The 18,541-nt window shown below is 38.5% G+C and overlaps 2 protein-coding genes across 2 annotated transcripts in view; both read left to right on the top strand.

Moving 5' to 3' along the window:
• The first annotated feature begins 5,770 nt into the window (after positions 1-5,770).
• On the top strand, positions 5,771-13,712 carry LOC132857240 (major histocompatibility complex class I-related gene protein-like). The gene is made up of 6 exons (XM_060887251.1): positions 5,771-5,959; positions 12,171-12,443; positions 12,550-12,837; positions 12,919-13,203; positions 13,347-13,469; positions 13,561-13,712. Exons 1-6 carry the CDS (start codon positions 5,890-5,892, stop codon positions 13,677-13,679), a joined length of 1,158 nt encoding a protein of 385 aa, XP_060743234.1. The 5' UTR covers positions 5,771-5,889; the 3' UTR covers positions 13,680-13,712.
• A 3,083-nt stretch (positions 13,713-16,795) lies between these two features.
• The window catches only part of rnf5 (ring finger protein 5), a 7,418-nt gene continuing 5,672 nt past the window's right edge, over positions 16,796-18,541 (top strand). Inside the window, exons 1-2 of the mRNA XM_060886447.1 lie at positions 16,796-17,098; positions 18,349-18,367. Coding sequence (XP_060742430.1) covers positions 16,881-17,098; positions 18,349-18,367 — 237 coding nt within the window. The 5' untranslated portion in view covers positions 16,796-16,880. The remainder of the gene's footprint in view (positions 17,099-18,348; positions 18,368-18,541) is intronic.

The following is an 18,541-nucleotide window of genomic DNA, read 5'->3' as shown; positions in this document are numbered from 1 at the left end:
AGAGATACTTACGAACCTTCAATTTAAATAGGTAAGCCCTGCCCCCAATTCACACCTTAAGGTAGACTGAAACTACTCCTGATTAATCAGCTGAGAGAACAACAAGGACCAACACTATAAAAATCAACAATGGTATAGAATATAACAATTCAAATCACACTACTCTAGAACAAAGTGAGTTAAGCAGATAGTATACAAAAGTCAGGAACCTACTTTACCAGAAGACAATATATTCAAATGAAGAGAGTTAACCCCAAAAACATGGCAGAAAAGCGACATACCATTTTCACGGTGTTTGGGAGGAAGAGTTCTTTTTACGTCAGTCAAAGAAAAGTGTGTGTGTGTGTGTCATTTGTGGGACGACTGTTGTGACGGCAAAGCGGCACAATGTGGCGAGACACTTCAGTACGTGTCACGAAAGTTTCAATGCTAACTACCCACCCGGCAGCGCATTAAGGACAGAAAAAGCCATTACAAATCCTTTGATGCAAGTGGACATGACATGCACTGCTGAGCAACTACAGTAAATGCTCTGTTCAACTTGGATGCTGGACAAAGGTAAAGATCCTAACGTTGCAAAATGACCTTCACCTCAAAGCCCATCAGTCTACATCAAACTTTTGGTGCCTTGTGGACACAGAAAAGTACAGTGGTGTACAGTATGAACAGCAGCTATGAAAGTCGCCTGCCTTTTTGGTTCAACCTCTCTCTGTGAATCAGCCTTTACTAACATGAACTTTATCAAGAACAAACACAGAACACACCTTACTGATGCACATTTACAAGACTCACTCAGACTTGCAGTGTCAAATTATCCACAAGATTACAGTACACTGGTGAGCAGAATGCAGTGCCAGGCTTCCCACTAACAGACATTTACACACAAAGAAGAGATAACGTGTTCATTGAAAACACCATAACATTAAACTAAAAATGTTGCACAGAAATGTGAAAAATTGTTCAAAAAAGACTAGATAACTTGTTGTGACTTGATTAATGATTTCCTTGACATTACTTCCTGACTTTCAAATGTTGGAACAGATAAACAAAGATAAATGTTGCATGTTTAAATATTCCTACCATCATTGTTGTATAAATCATTGTTAATAATTGTGGGGAATAATTAACATTGACATGTGAGCAGTCTCTTCACCATATTATTATTATTATTATTATTATTATTATTATTATTATTATTATTAAAAAGTGATCTGTGCAATTTTGCTATTGAGGAAGTTTGTATCAAACAGGTAGCCCTTCGTACTACTCAGTTCCCTTGAAGTAGCACTCAGACTTAAAAAGGTTGGTGACCCCTGATGTAGACGTTCACAAAATTTGCTGACATAATCTAACACATTCATTTCTGGACTTGAATCAGTCGCCATCATCTGATCTTTCAGAACTTTTAAGGGACCTCTAACATTATGTCCAAACACCAGTTCCGCAGGACTAAACCCTAGGGACTCTTGTACTACTTCGCGTGCCGCAAATAATACCAGAGGAACACTGTCGTCCCAATCCCTACCTGTCTCCATACAATATTTGCGCAGCATGGACTTAAGGGTCTGATGAAAACGTTCCAGCACGCCTTGACTTTCAGAGTGATACACGCTTGAAACGCGGTGAGCTACAGTATGGCAAGAGACTTCATTACCTGTGTGAAGAGTTTTGAGAGAAAAATAGTACCCTGATCTGTCTGTATAATTTTAGGGAGCCCAAAAGTGGAGAAAAATTTAATCAGTGCTTTTATAATAACTGGAGCTGTGATTTTTTCGTTACGGAAAAAACTCTGGAAACCGTGTAGCTACACACATAATTGTAAGCAAGAACTGGTTACCTGATTTTGTTTTAGGGAGAGGACCAACACAATCCACAATCACATGTTCAAGCGGCTCTCCCACCACCGGAATTGGGAAGAGCAGAGCAGGCAGAATCACCTGCTTAGGCTTCCCTACAAACTGACAAGTATGACAGGTTCGGCAGTACTCAGCAACATCTTTTTTCAATCCTGGCCAAAAGAAGTGCTTGAGTATTCTGGTATAGGTTTTTGTAACGCCAAGATGTCCAGCCAGCGAATGGTCATGGGCTAAATGCAGGACCTGCTGACGATACGGTAACGGAACAACAATTTGATACACACTATTTGAATGCAAGTGTTGATCTGGGTCCGAACATCATTTACGCATCAACAAATCATTGTCAACAAAGTAAGTGACTTTCTTATCTGCTGCAAGATCCTACACTTTTGTTTTGTTTTTTGTTTATTTTTTGGCCCAACTCAGTTTTCTGAAGCATCTTTAAGACCACCCACCTTTAAGAAATGGATGTCTGAAAATTAGCTTTGTCTGAATGTGATGCTGATTGGTTCACCACATCAGCTGCGTAAAGCAGAGACCGTAACCTTAAGTTTGGATGGCTCTGCTTTACAATCCCAAACTAAGCTAAAAAATTCGGGGGTGATATTTGATGCCAATTTAACATTTGACCATCATGTTCGTAAAACTCTCAAAGCATCGTTTTTTCATCTCAGAAACATTGCCAAATTACGTCCCATGTTGACTTTCTCTGGCTGAAAAGTTAATCATAATCATTGTGTATTTTCACGTCTTGACTACTGTAATGCTTTGCTGGCTGGAGTTCCTAAAGCTACCCTAAGTAAATTACAGTTGGTACAGAATTCAGCTGCTAGAATTCTGACTAGGACCAGTGTGTCAGGGGTTAGAACACATTACACCTATCCGGGAAAAATTGCACTGGCGTCCTGTTAGTTTCCGTATTTTAAAATTCTCATGCTCACTTATAAGGCCTTGAACAATTTGGCCCCTCAATATCTGTGTGAGCTGTTAACCCTTTACATACCTTCACATGCTCTACGCTCTACTGAAGTTGGTCTTCTAACTGCCCAAACAACACGGCTAAGAACTATGTGATCAGGCTTTTTCTTCTTTGGCTCCCAAATTGTGGAATTCCCTGCCCTCAGAGATTAGGAACGCAGAATCCCTGGTGTTTTTAAATCCCGTCTTAAAACGTACTTTTTTAGGGCAGCTTTTATGTCACTCCTTTGTTTGTTATTTATTGGCTTTTAATAAATAAAGATAAAATAAAGTTTATTATTATTATTATTATTATTATTATTATTATTATTATTATTATTATTATTATTATTATTATTATTATTATGGTTCTCTGGAAGATTGCTGGACTTGAGCTGACACCAAAAGGTAATCTGGTGTAGGTAAACAGTGTGTATTTACTGTCACATACTGTTTTGACTTTTCATCCAAAACAATCTGTTGATATGCATGACTCATATCTAATTTATCTCCTCCGGACAGCACCGCAAACATATCCTCCATTTTTGGAATGGGATACTCTTCCAGTGAAGACTCTCTATTTATGGTCACTTTATAATCTCCACACAATCTCACTGATCCATACGGTTTTAACACTGGCACTACTGGAGCTGTCCAGTCTGAAAATTTCACAGGCACTATTATGTTTTCATTGATCAGTCTATCCAGCTCTACTTCCACCTTTTCTTTTATTGCAAAAGGCAATGACCTTGGCTTGAAAAAATGAGGTTTTGCCTCACTGGATACATAAAACCATTGCCTTGGTTCCTTTTAGTGTTCCCAATTCCTCTTTGAATGTGCCTTCAGAATGTCCTGTAACCTCTCAGAACTATTTTCTATGTGGTTGATGTTCTCCCAGCTGAGTTTTAACTCCCAGCAGGTTTGGTCCTGATCCAGCCACCACGATTGCTGGTAGTTCTTTGGTAATACCTTTGTGGTACCCAGAATGTTCACTAACTGTCCTATGTAAGTTTTAAGGTTGACCTCGCTTGTAATCAAAGGCAGTTTCTTTTTAGCATCCGATTTGTCATGTTCAGCTTGTGATAAAACAGTCACACTGCATCCTGTGTCAGTCTCAAATTCCACTACACGTTCACCTTCGTCTGATACTCGCACGAGGGCACGCAGCAACGCAACTGGGAACAAAAAAGAGTACGTCCACATGTACCCATTTTTCTGTTATATTGTATATTAGTATATATTAGTTATATATTATTATTATTATTACTAATGTGTTGCTTAGTACTTTGGAAAGTACACGATGAGACTAATTATGTTGGTGTTTTTTTTTTAGGAATGTGTCTGCATCACCTTTACCTTTACCATCACCTGCTACTCACACACGCTGTAGGTCTCTTTCAGTTCTCAAAGCAACTGAGACTAATGTGTGTTCAGTTAAATAGGAACTGTTTTGAGCAATGGCATGACGACATTTAAACTCCATTCTCCAAGATTCACAGTGTGTGATGGCTTACAAATTTATATCTTATTTTTTATATTGTAAAGAATCATTCCATACAATAAAGCTTCTTGACTCTTGACTCTATTGTATTGTTCATGTTTTTTTACCATTGGTAAAATAAAAGTCTTATTTTGTCAAGTACAGATATAAAAGTATTTTGTACTTTATTGTACACTATTTTAGTAAACTACAAGCAAAAGATTTCCTCTTTGAGTCTCCCCACACTCATTCTTTTGTCAACACAATCCAGACTAAGCCATTAGGGGGTTGGGCCTCCTCAGGTGTGAATCATCAATATTCATGACCATTGACCCGCCCTCGCATATTGCCTTTACACAACAAAAACTGTCTTACAAAAGTTAAATCAATGTATTGTTTCATGTGAATGAGTGGGTAAAATGGTTTTTACATCTTTTTGTAGCAAATTCTCAACTCTACAAGAGTAGAGAACTTTATTGTTTGTGAACAAATGTTTAGTATGTGTTTCTTGGCCTTATATCAGCAACTTTTTCTTTTTTTTTTACTAACCACGCATAAACATCATTTACTTAAAAATACAAACATGTACATACATTTTACTTACATAATATTGTAGCCCAGTTTGTGCTGAATACAGTGTTATGTGATATTAACCATTAATATGTATTGAAAAATGATTTAATATCTCGCCATATTCCTCCCAGGACTGCGACGTACCATCGAATGGGGCCATGGATCCCACCATGCCAGCCATCTTATCGTCCAGTCAACTCACACGGTAGCCGCCAGCTAACAGCAAAAATGTGGCACCTCCCGTTGAAATTCTTTTTATTTTCACTTTGGAACGTATTTCAAAGGCCCAACTTTATCCTTGTCAAGATACAATACAAGAATCCAATACAATATCCTCCTATACAAGATACAACACCCCTGTTTGGACTTATTAGCTAACCTGTAAATATTTGAATATAGTATTATTGGGGAGGTAGGGAGACCGATGTCATTTTTGTTAGAACCTTTTATTGATTGTTTTTGTTCAGGGAGTTAGGGAAGTGTTTGTATTTTCTTTTCTTTTGTTTGCCAAGTAGGGAATATAAAGGGTACAATAATTAGCTGTTTTTGTTTGTTATTTTGGCCTTGTTGGCTCCTGAAGACATGGTGAAATTGTTCTTCTCATTAAAATATTGTTCTTTCAGTTACCTCTGTTTCTCTTACCCTTTCATGTTGTGCCTTCACCCCTAGACGGGGCGTAACACACACACAGACACACACACACACACACACACACACAGACACACACACACACACAAATAAATAAATGGAAATTGAATAAATACTTTGTATTTAGTTAAATTGTGTTCAGTGATCATTGGTGTGTGTGGGGGGGTTGGAGGTGTCACTCCTGATAATATCACTGTCTAACGGTTCAAGCTGTATTCTCCGTTTGAGTCCTGCGCATGCGCAGTTCACCTAGAAGCTCGTGTAGGGGAAGCCCCATACTCTCATAGCATCTGTGCATGAAGATCAGGCCACAACACGCGTGTTATACGTGGGTCAATATTCATATTAATCTGTCTTAAGTTTATATGATAAAGGATGATGAAGATGAGGAAGATGATGGCTGCAGTGTGTGTGACACTTTGTGTCCTCGCGCCTGCTTTGGGAGGTGAGTTTCCGGGAACTGAAAGTAAACCGAAAGTACTTTATAAAATCATTATAACTGAACAAAAAGACACAGAGATGTCAAAATATTATTCTAAATACACGGCGGAAGTTTGCAGTTATGGATTTAGTTAAGTTCTGATAAGATCTTTGTTGAATTTAATGAAAACGGTTCACTTCCGGTCTGAACGACGGCTTTGTTTACCGTTATGTTTGTTTACTAAAAATAACCTTCTGCTTTTAGACTTTATTTTATATTAAATTGTATCTATCTATATATATATATCAATATTTCCTTTATTTTTTTTTTATAGTAATTACAGAATAATCATGAAGTCTAATCACACTGTAACATTTAACACAATAGTAATAGTTATATGTTAGAGTTTTACAGTATTTTGAGTATTTTGGAGTATTTGAGCATTCGACACGTTTTGCTGTAATAACAGACACACGTGAGCTCCCTGGACTCCACGTGTTCATGTAAAACCTGATGATTCTTTTTAGATCAAATCCATCTGATTGAAGTCTGATCATGAAAATCAGACCTTTTGTACAAAGCAATTAATATGGAAAAGATCTCAGATTTGCTTCCTTTTAAATAGGGAGCTAGAACTAGTGCAGAATCTTAGATATTACATTAGATACTGAATATTAATCACATTATATATAATTAATTACCATAATAAAATTAAACATCTTGAACATTTATTTTTGGTTAAAAAATTCTGAAACTGTTTATTTCCCAGATACAGAAACACAAAATATAGTTTTACAGGTTTTTTATATCTATATTATACTTATGTCATGTTACATTGACTGCTGATAATTCTATTTATCTTTTTTATTTCTATTTGTTTCTCTTTATTTATTGCATATATTAATATTTAAATATGACAGTTATATATTTTACATATATTAAATGCTGCTACTAAAACGTGTATGAATTAAAGCCTCACTAAAATACTCTCAGTGGTCACTTTATGAGGAACATCTGTCATTATACAGGTCCAGCATTTCAGCTGATGTTCACAAAAACATCAAAGTCTGATCTCTGTGACTGGTATCAGATGTTTTCATTATGACTGAATGTAGATTACACAGTTTAGTTGTTCCTACTAAAGTGGATGGTGAGTGAATTCTCGAGTGTGAGTGTGGTTTTGGGTGCATGTTTTTAAGAGTTCTACATGCTCATGAAACCACAGTGTGTTCAAAAGAGCGAGGGTGTTTCCTGTGTCATGTGTCGGCTGTGCAAAAGATTTCCGTTTACTGCACACTTTTTTGTACACATTTTCCAATAATAAGTGATGCATGTAAATGAATTTAAACAAATCATCTTCACCCTGCGTTAGAAACAAAGAAATCAAATAAAAACAAAGCAAAACAAAAATGATTAAATGTGATAATAATAATAATATGTTTAATTTATATAGCGCCTTTCCCAAGCTCAAGGACGCTTTACAAGGTAACATACATATACGTCGGGCATTTGCCCAGGACGAAGGTTCATACATATACGTCGGACATTTGCCCAGAACGAAAGATCACATGCAGCTGCATGAGATAATAACAGAAGACAGGATTAAACACAAAAACATACAGTACAAGAGATAAGACTCTACATAGTACACAGTACATACACCACATTTCAGAAAAATTAAGGACTCCTAATATATATCCATTTACTGGCAGTGAAGGTTGAAAAGGTGAGTCTTAAGCCTTGATTTAAATTCAGACAGAGTGGTGATGGTTCTGAGTGCAATGGGTAGGGAGCTGCATAGTGTTGGAGCAATGACAGAAAAGGATCTGCCACCTGCAGAGGATAAACGGTATCTAGGAATACAAAGAAGTTCAGAATTTGAAGACCGAAGTGATCGTGAAGGTACATAGGATGAGAGAAGATCGGAAAGATGGGGGGGAAGAGCATTTAGTGCCTTATAAGTGAGCAGTATGATTTTATATTTTATGCGTGATGAGACTGGCAGCCAGTGAAGATCAAATAATATAGGGGTGATGTGGGCAGATTTTTTATTGGAGGTTAACATTCTGGCAGCCGAGTTTTGTATGTACTGTAAACGTGAGATAGAGTGAGCTGATAGACCAGAGAAGAGTGAATTGCAGTAATCGAGACGGGACGTAATCAGAGCATGTACTAATGTTTCGGCATCATTTCTGCAGATAAAAGGTCGCAGTTTGACAATGTGTTGTAGATGAAAAAAAGACGTTTTGGAGAGGCTGCGAATGTGGGCATCAAAGGATAGTGAGGGGTCGAATATGATACCTAAATTTCTAACGGTAGCTGAGGGGAAAATCGTAGTAGCATCCAGATCAAGACTAAAGTCCACAGAGTTGTTTTTTATTAGAGATGGAGGACCAGTTATCAGAATGTCAGTTTTACCCAGATTCAGGCTAAGAAAATTTGAGTGTAGCCATAGTTTTAACTCGCTAACACAAGAGGAAAGTGAGGATTTTACATTAACAGAAACTGGTTGACAGGTAGTGTATAACTGAATATCATCAGCATAACAATGATAGCTAAAACCATGTCGACGAATGATGTTGCCAAGCGGCTGAATGTACAGAATGAATAGAAGTGGACCAAGAACAGAGCCCTGTGGGACACCATGTTTAAGTAAGACAGTAGGAGATTTGGAATTCTGTATGGAGATGTGATATTGCCTGCCTGTGAGATAAGAAGAAAACCAGGATAGTGCAGAGCCTGATATGCCAAATTCCGCTAAGCGGGAAAGTAATATCTTATGACAGACAGTATCAAAGGCAGAGCTGAGGTCTAATAACAGAAGTATAGAGAGACTACCTGAGTCTCCAGTGAGTAAAAGATCATTAACAACCTTTACTAGCGCGGTCTCCGTGCTATGCTGTTGGCGGAAACCAGATTGAAAAATATCAAAGAGGTTGTTACCAGCTAGGAATGACTGCAGCTGAGAGGCCACAGCCTTTTCCATAATCTTCAATACAAATGGCAGGTTGGAAATAGGGCAGTAGTTGGATAAGTCTGTCGGGTCCAGATTAGTCTTTTTAAGTATGGGAGTAACAGCAGCAGTCTTAAGTGACACAGGTACAGTAGAGGAGATAAATGACATATTAATAAGGTGGGAGATGGGGCAGAAATCGCCGATGTACAGTCTTTTAGCAGGAAAGTAGGTGCAGGATCAAGAGTACATGATGAGGAGTTAGATTTTTGTATTAACTCAGTGATTAATGAGGAATTGGTTAAGGCTAGGGTTGTCATAGAATTATTAGATTGAGATTTCATATGCTCATCAGTAGTTGGTTCCTCACCAAATGTCGCATACAGAGTATCTAGCTTACCCTGGAAATGGATCAGGAAAGAGCAGCACATAACCATGGAGTCAGAGTCACTAAGGCTGTGCTTTGGTGCTTGAATCAGTTTATTAACTGTGCTAAATAACATTTTGGGCCTATTGCTTGCTTTGTTAATGATGCTGGAGATATGGGAAGAGCGGCTGTATTTAAGGCCAATTTATACTGCTGAAGACATTCAGCTAATATAAGAAAATGTCCAGTTGAACCAGTTTTTCTGAAGAGACGTTCATGTTGTCTACATTTTACCTTCAAACCTCGAAGCTCTGCATTGAACCACGGGGAGGAATGGGACAAAGGGACAGACCTAATCTTAGTTGGGGCAAACTCATCCAACAATTTTTCAACAGAACAGCAATACTTGTCATAAATCATTGATGGGCAAGTTAAATTGATCACATCAGAAAGAGTAGAGGAGGCAACAGAATCACAGAAGGAGCTAGTGTCAACAGTATTTAAATGACGATAACGTATGGTTAGATTTTTGATGTGGTTGACTGGACAGATAAATGTAAAATCAAAGGAAATGAGTCTATGGTCAGAAAGAGGGGTAGCTAAACTGTCAACAGAGATATTATTCAGACCAGATGTACAAACAAGATCAAGCGTGTGACCATGAGTATGAGTTGGAAAATTAACATGCTGGATAAGGTCAAAACAATCAAAGACAACATTTAGCTGAGTAACAGTGGAGCAAGCAGTATTAACATGAATAACTTGGGACGACACAGCACATGCTTGGGTTAGTAGTTCACTGAGTTCTGTGAAAAAATCACTTTGTTGTTTAGGTGGTCTGTAAATTAATATAAGTACAATGGGACGTTTGGTACCAAGCTTCATCACCATGTACTCAAATGTCGTGGTATTGTGAAAAACCAATTTAGAGACAGTTAATGACGCACGAAAAATGACAGCAAGACCACCCCCTTTACCAGTTGTACGTGGTTCTGACATATGTCGGTATCCAATAGGGGTAAGCAGATTCAGGTGGATAAAATCATCTGGTACCTGCCAAGTCTCTGTGAGAAATAACATATCAAATTTATTGTCAACTATTAGCTCATTCATGTAGGTGCCTTTGTCTGAGATAGAGCGACAATTTAGAAGGGCACAGTGTTTATTTGTTCCATTGACAGCAGGGGTATGCTTAATCACAGAGTCAGTCATATTAATGTTGACAAGGGAGCGACGTCGATTATAAGAGCACGCCAACTGTTTCATGGCCCTGCTACTAGACCAGATAGAGGGGATCACAGACGATGATGACTGATGAAGGACGTATCTCCTTCTGGAAGAGCGATGTAAATATCTTGGGCGACGAAGGATACCAGATGAGCGGCAATGCGCCACTCGCCAGTGCCCATTTAGAGCCATTAGCTCGCAGGGCTTGTATACCATTTCCATATGATTGAAACCAAAAATAGCCAGAGATAGAATAGTAAATGCCAGAAGCTTTAACATGTTGAAAAGAGCCATGGAAAAGTCAGCCTACAGCATTACTGCGTTAGCCAGAACCGAACCCAACCCAACATCAACAAAAGCACACGGAAAGGGCAGCTACCTGACCAAACAGTGTGTTAACAGACAATCCACAAGTAGAGTGTTAACTCACCTCATAGTTAGTCAGATCGATGGAGGATCGAGAGGGCAGAGGGCTCGCGATAAACTAGAAACCAAACTTTTCCTGCCGCTCTCCAACTCTCTAACACGGCGAAAGGCAAAAGATACCATCCAAACATATGGAAATTCCTCAGATCGGGAAGTAATCCAAACAATTCCGAGACGTGAATTAACGCAGCAGGCAAACAAACAAAACAAAACAAAACAAATCAAAACAATAACCCAGCATGGAGCGGCAGCTAGATGCGCACAGCGTTCCCAAACCGGAAGTGACGAAAAAAGTTGTGTACTCAGTGTTGTTGTGTTGTGTGTGTTGTGTTGTTGTGATAAAAAATGTGAACAGATTCACTTTGTTCCAGAGTGAAAATGTTATTAGTAATAAAATAGTATGGAACTTTGAGTGAAGTTGATCAGTTGATAGAATTATGGTGCTTAATCATTTGTCCAAAGTAAAGAAAACATTTACAGTGTAGGAATCACATTAGATCAGAATAAACCAGCCTCGAGCCAACAAGTCTACTGAACCCTGAGTCTCAAACAGAACTTTTTTCTATTTTTGTTTATTTTCAGCCTGAATATTTCAGTGGCATTTTTGGTGTTGAATGTAAGTCCAACTTACACTGGAAGGGTTCATCTCACATTCAGGGATTAGGGAGAGGGGTAGGGCTGTGTCTGTTAATATCCAACAGGTTAAACAGTGTACAGTGCTTGTGTTGTTTAAGTGTTTTCTTAAAAAATAATAATAAAGAAATAGAGATCAGGAAGAGGCAAAAACTTTTTAACAGAGCTGTAGATCAGTCGCGCTGCCATACATTCATATGGAATGGTTCAGGTTACGTTCTATTAGGAAGAAAAAGAAAGACTGTACAAGTTTGTACTAGTGTGTAAAATGTTGCCAATATAATATAATATAATATAATATAATATAATCACCACTTGATATGGTGACTCTGTAATCCTGTGTTGAAATGAACAAATTGTTGTCATAACTTTCAGTTATTCAGTAATAACAATGATGACATTGTTTATGAACTTTCATTAAAAAGTGCACTAGATGGACATCAGAAACATGACCAAAGACAATCAGAAGCCAAATGATATCCAGTGCACTTTAATGTAGAACATCTAAACCTGCTTGTATTGTATTTCAGCTGCATGTGAACAACATAAAGATAATAGAAGTAGAACATGATTTGGTCTCAAACAAAAGTAAAAGTTGGTAAGATAACTTTCTATTCCCTCTCCTCCAGGTGAACACTCACTGTTTTACACCTACACGGCTCTGTCTAAACCTCTCGAGCTGCCTGGAATCTATGAGTTCACCGCACTGGGCATGCTCGATGACCGAGAACTCGACTACTACAACAGTAAGACTCAGGTTAAGGTTCCTAAACAGGACTGGATGAAGGAGAAGATGGAAAAGGATTACTGGGATAAAGGAACTCAGTCCCGTAAGAGCAAAGAGCAGTGGTTTAAGGTCAACGTGGACATCCTGATGGAGCGAATGAGACACAATAAGTCTGGTTAGTTCAGTTTTATTTATCATTACTCATTAAATGTCAGATGTCATTTCTTTATGATTCTTAATGTCACACAGTTCTTATCTTTACTGCACTGTCTCCATTTCAGACCTTCATGTTCTTCAGTGGAGACATGGCTGTGTGATTGAGGGTGAAAATGGAAATAGTAAATTTGTGAGAGGAATTGATGAGTACAGCTACGACGGCGCTGAGTTCCTCTCCTTTGATGATGAAAACTCGAGGTGGATCGCTCCAGTTCAGGCTGCTGAGCCGACCAAAAGGAAATGGGATGAAGTGTCCATCCTTAACACATACACCAAGAGCTACCTGGAGAAAGAGTGTGTGGACTGGCTCACCAAGTTCATGGACTATGGACAAAAAGAACTGAGAAAATTTTGTGAGTATCCAGGAGTTTTTTCTTGAGTCACATTCATCTTGATAAATTAAGAAGGAAAATTAACATCATATCTTCTTCCAGCTCCCCCAGAGGTGCATCTACTTACAAAGAAATCAGTGACTGACAGCAAAAAGCTGACCTTGACCTGCCTGGCCACGGGTTTCTACCCTCCAGATGTGGAGATGCAGGTGAGAAAGTCCAAAACTTCCCTGCCTGAACATCTGCTAGTATCTTCAGGAGTCAGACCCAATGGTGATGGCACATACCAGCTGAGGAAGAGTGTGGAGATCCTGGAGGATGAAAAATCACTGTACAATTGTTATGTGAACCACATCACTCTGAAGAAGCCTATAATTGTAGGTGAAGGTAAGTGGAGCACCGTTACTGAGCCGAGTTATTCTACTTACAGCCCGTATCAATAAAAACACAGTGGTGTAAAGAAAGACAAATGAGTCTGAAAATGTAAAAGGTGTGATCTCTTACATTGCTCTTATTCTTATTGTTGCAAGGACAAGATTGCTTTGACTGCTCCGTAGCTTCGAGTGGTATCATTGGAGCAGTGATTGGAGTTCTGTTGGTGCTGGTTGGGGTTGCTTGTGTCATCTATATTCTTTATTCCAAGAAATATATTGGTGAGTATTGCTGCTCTCACACTTTCGAATATCTCACCTGACATCAATACATTTAATCTCTTCTCTTCCTCATGTACATTAATCTCTCCAGCTTTCTTGAACAGACCAACGAACGAACAACAAGCTATGAATGAAAAGGTGGCATATATTCCAGCTCCTGCAGGTATGTGGACAATGATTCTGTTTTGGATAAAAACAAGCAGCTGGTAAGTATACGAGCTGTCCCACTGGTCCTGTTCCTGTATTCTGCACGATGATAAATAAAGTTAAATCTATTCTAATCAAGTCTTATTTAATAAGAATCACGAGAACAGAAAATTTTGTTTTACATTTTAAAACTCAACAGAGGAAGTATGGTATATTTTATTACTTACGTGTACACTTGTGTGTATTTACAGCTGATCTGGAAGTGAATGGACATGTGAATGGACATGCGAAACAATGTGCGAATGGACACAAGAATGGAATCAACTAAGGTTGTAATGCATTAATATTTTAAAGCTGAATGTGTTCTTGGTGAAGTCTTCAGGACAGAAGAGTTTACTCTTTGTAGTTTATTAGTAATATGACAGGAGGGGGTTTTATTTAGCAGGTTTGTTATTTGAAGTTAAAGGTGGGGTCTCCGATGTTTGAAAGCCAATGTGGACATTTGAAATCACCAAAACAAACACGCCCCTAACCCAAACGGGTCCCACCCCTGTATTGATAGCTCCGCCCACACATACATACGTAACCCAGGCAACTAATGGAAAGAAATGTGTCTTTATCATAGCTGAAGTGAAGAACAATACGATTGTAGATAAACAAACAAGCAAAAATGACACACAAGCATAATCATGTAAAGGACAAAGACATATATTAGTTCTGTGTAACAAAACAAAACCAACGTTACTCACCTATCGAGAAGGAAAAAAGCGCCTCGGCGTCTTAAGTAAAGTTGGTCACATATTCACAGATTGGAGTTTCCCGAGTCAATAACTCCTGAGCTAAACACTGTTACTACACAAAACACGGTTGTAGCTGCGTCTCTACATTACTACGATAGAAAAGAGGTGTTATTTGTGTAGTAACAGCGTTTAGCTCAGGAGTTATTGACTCAGGAAACTCCAATCTGTGAATATGTGACCAACTATGTCCTACTTCTTACCTTATCGTAAGTCTTTCTTCGCTTTCTTTCTTTGTTTTTATCCTCCATGTCAATGTTAAAACCGCTTTCTGTTAATGTCACACATGCGCACTGAACACTCTCTCCACCCATATTGACAAGACACGCCCCTTTCTGTTCATTGGCTACACATTTGTTTTTATTTTTGTTTAGTTTGTCATCCCGACTCAGTTTTCTGAAGCTTTTCTCAAACAACGGAGACCCCACCTTTAATAAAACAAAAAAATCTCAGCTTGTCATGTTCCTGAGCAACCATACTGCACCATATCATTAATTGCAACATATTTTAAATTCATTTATTATTATTGTTGTTGTTGTTGTTGTTAAGTAATAATAATTGATCAATCCTTCAGCCCCATTTCCTGTTTATTATGTGATTTAATGTAATTAAATTTTAATTAAATTAATTTTCAGACTTATCTTTAAATCTGGTCATGTTTGTGTCAGTAATGTTTCTCTTTTTCTTTACAGCAGCATGAAGACAAGGATCTCAGACCAAATGACCACGAAATCGTTTTAACCTTCATGTTGTCTTTACATTTTAAATATAATGTGGTAACAGAATTGGGTACGAATTTCAATGTTCATGCTTTTAAAAACAGTTGACGAAGCCTGCATGTTTAGTAGGAAGACATCTAACCACAGATGATCAGCAGCTAAAGCATTCTGCACACACGAGTCTGTATTATTAACAGTTTACGTCAATTCATTTCTTGCCGTGTTCTTTAATAAATAAACGTTCTGCTCAATTTGTCCTCAGCTATGCATGTGTCTATTGAGCTTCTTTGTTAGTTTTATTTATTCATTTGATTTTATTTGTGGTATGAATATTTTTTTTGCTTCAGTTTGAGTTTAAAACATTAATATTTTATTAGACTTTACTTCGCACTGACCAAAAATCTGTCAATCTGTCAGTGTTCACGTTGCTTCTGTGTGTCTGTACCAAACCTATACACCTTGGATATAAAAAAAGAATGAATTTCATGGCTTGTTACAGGATCGGGGCTCCCTTCTGATGTGAAATCTTACTGATTGTCGTATTTTTTCCAAAGGTAACATGGCAAATGTTGAATGTTATAAACAAACTTTTGAATGTGGATGTAATAGGGTTAGGGTTGAGGTTTCAGACAGATTTAAACGGTGAGAAGCTCTATAAAAGTTTTTAATCTTTTGATAGCTGTCTGGAAATATAATATTTGAGTTTGGACGAAGTTTAATGGTTGTAGGTTGTCTTTACACATCACATCTCACACATATGTAGTGACTTACTTTTCATTTCATTTATAGACTTCATTGGAAGTATATTAATTATTTTATTGTTAACAAAGTGAAGGAAGTTCAGCTATCCATCCATCCATATTCTGTAGCTCTTCTCCTACACACACTCACAGGGAACCTGGAGTCTGTCTCAGGTGCACAAGTTCATACACACCTACACAAATAACTTAACACACATACATACCTTTACAAGTGGGAATAACAATACGGATCCAATCTTCCTCTGCAGGAGTGTGCACTAAAATGTAATTGCACACACACTCACACTCACTCACACACATACACTCAAACACACTAACACATACACACACACACACACACACACATTATATTATATTAATTCTTTATATTTCTCCTTATGTTTACCTTCTGTTCTATGTTTATGTTCTGTAAAGCTGCTTTGAGACAATGTCCATTGTAAAAAGCGCTATACAAATAAACTTGAATTGAATTGAACACAGACTGTCACACACACACACACAGTCACACACACACACACACAGTCACACACACACACACACAGTCACACACACACACACACACACTCACACACATACTTGAGGTAAACATATTGACCTCTGATTGTTTTTAGGAAGATGTTTGGATTGTAATCCCACAAAAACACTCTCCCTGTGTTTAAGACGTGCTTTATGGCTTTAACGATTTAATTGCTGAATGAAAATCATTATTAAGTAATAATAGTATTATTTTATTTTTATTTTAATAAAAACGCTGTCAGTTTAGTTTATATTCATCTGCAATGTCCTGCTTAACAAAATTATTTTATTTTTTGTCACTGAGCAGAAGAATAGGCTGTTTACAATAAATAATAAATAAATAAATAAATAAATAAACCCTCCCTTCCAGGACCGGAAGCGGAAGTTAGTTCACTATCAGGTCAGGTGACCCAACTGTGAAGATTCCAAAGCTCGCTCACGTACGAGCAGAGAAGTAAACAGAGACGCATCATGGAGGCCGCTGATCCTCGGTCCTCGAGTGACGACGCGCAGACTAGCAGAGGCGGATTCTCGGGCGGGGAGAGCAGCAGTGACCGGGACGGCGGGCGGTCCGGAGGGAGCGGCGGTGAGGGCGAGCGGGAGCAGCGGGAAAGGGCGACGTTCGAGTGTAACATCTGTCTGGACACCGCCAGGGACGCCGTGATCAGTCTGTGTGGACATCTGTTCTGGTACGGACACGGCTTTAGTCTGGAATAACGATGTCACTGCGTTATATAAACTAATACAACCTCTTATCTAATCTAAGTCTAATCAAACCTGTCACTGGTCATATCGAGTGTGTTATATAATGTACACTGTGTCTAATTTCACCCAGTCTTATAGATCAGACTGTACATTAGATGTGCGGTGTAGATGAGATGTGGTGTAGATTAGATGTGGTGTAGATTAGATGTGGTGTAGATTAGATGTGGTGTAGATTAGATGTGGTGTAGATTAGATGTGGTGTAGATTAGATGTGGTGGAGACGTGTGGTGTTGATGAGACGTGCGGTGTTGATGAGATAATGTCTCACACACACTAACTGAAGCCAACACAAAAACGAGACATTTGAGCAAATCAGATGTAAGAAGACTGCAATGGGCTGTTAGGACATCAGAAAGGATCACTGGTGTTCATCTGCCCAACCTTCAGGACTTGTACATCTGTAGAGTGAAGAAACAGGCAGGTAACATGATTACAGCCCCCTCTCACCCCGGACACAACCCTTCTCCCTTCAGGAAGACGATACAGATCTCTGTGCACTACAGCATCAGCTTTTCCCCCCAAACCATATCAGACTTAAACAGCTATAATACAGAGATTATTACCTGTGTAGGTGTGTGTGTGTGTACAAAGAGCACCTTATGACCCACAACAAAGTCCTTGTGTGTGTGCGCACACTTGGCAATAAAGTTAATTCTGATTCTGATTCACATTGGTGCTGAAGTGGAAGAATATCATCTGGCTTGTTTTGTCCCCTGTGACACTGAAATAAAACCCTGATGTAAATATTGACCCTCACAGCAAACACTGTTCCTCCACATGCATACTGCGTTTACTAAACACTGAGCCCGTCCCATCCACGGTAACTCGTTCTTTCCGTTCTGTCATTCTCAGTAGTGCTCGTAATGCACTCTTTTCCCTTTGTTTCACCTGTCGGAGGTTGTCATGGCAACACTTTGAGAAGTTCCGTCCAGACTTCACCATCATTGTGTGGGAGATCCACATCTCCCCAGAGGGTTCAGTGTCTGCCATAAACAGACCACTTGATCTGTTCAGCAATATCTCTATAAAATAGTAAAGAAACCAGACAGAGGCGAATGTTCCAGCTCATATTAGTTAGATTGAAGCTCCGGTGTGTTGCTTTAATTTAATGTGCTTTGTAGATCCACACAGCAGTCTTTAATACTGATGTCCCTCTGTGTTTGTGTCCGTACAGCTGGCCGTGTCTCCATCAGGTAAGCGAACTCTTAAAGTCGTCTTCACTCGTTATGGATTTGTTAACATGACATGTTTATCCTTAGAGAGCAGACAAAATAAAACGGCTTGACTTTTGTTCAACAAGTAAAAGCAGTTTGTTAAATGAATGGAATATACTTTGTTTGTATACGGAGGAGCCTGCGTTTGGTTTG

The sequence above is a fragment of the Tachysurus vachellii genome, chromosome 14 (assembly GCF_030014155.1).
Source record: "Tachysurus vachellii isolate PV-2020 chromosome 14, HZAU_Pvac_v1, whole genome shotgun sequence".
In the NCBI taxonomy this organism is placed as follows: domain Eukaryota; kingdom Metazoa; phylum Chordata; class Actinopteri; order Siluriformes; family Bagridae; genus Tachysurus; species Tachysurus vachellii.
Note: the sequence above shows the minus strand (reverse complement) of the source record. Positions and strands in the feature narration are given on the sequence as shown.

Bases quoted from the DNA above. Each gene is read 5' to 3' on its own strand.
- LOC132857240 (XM_060887251.1), top strand. From the start codon at position 5,890: ATGATGAAGATGAGGAAGATGATGGCTGCAGTGTGTGTGACACTTTGT. The intron at 12,444-12,549 runs GTTAGTTCAGTT...TCTCCATTTCAG, and splicing joins AATGAGACACAATAAGTCTG to ACCTTCATGTTCTTCAGTGG. The intron at 13,470-13,560 runs GTGAGTATTGCT...TAATCTCTCCAG, and splicing joins TTATTCCAAGAAATATATTG to CTTTCTTGAACAGACCAACG.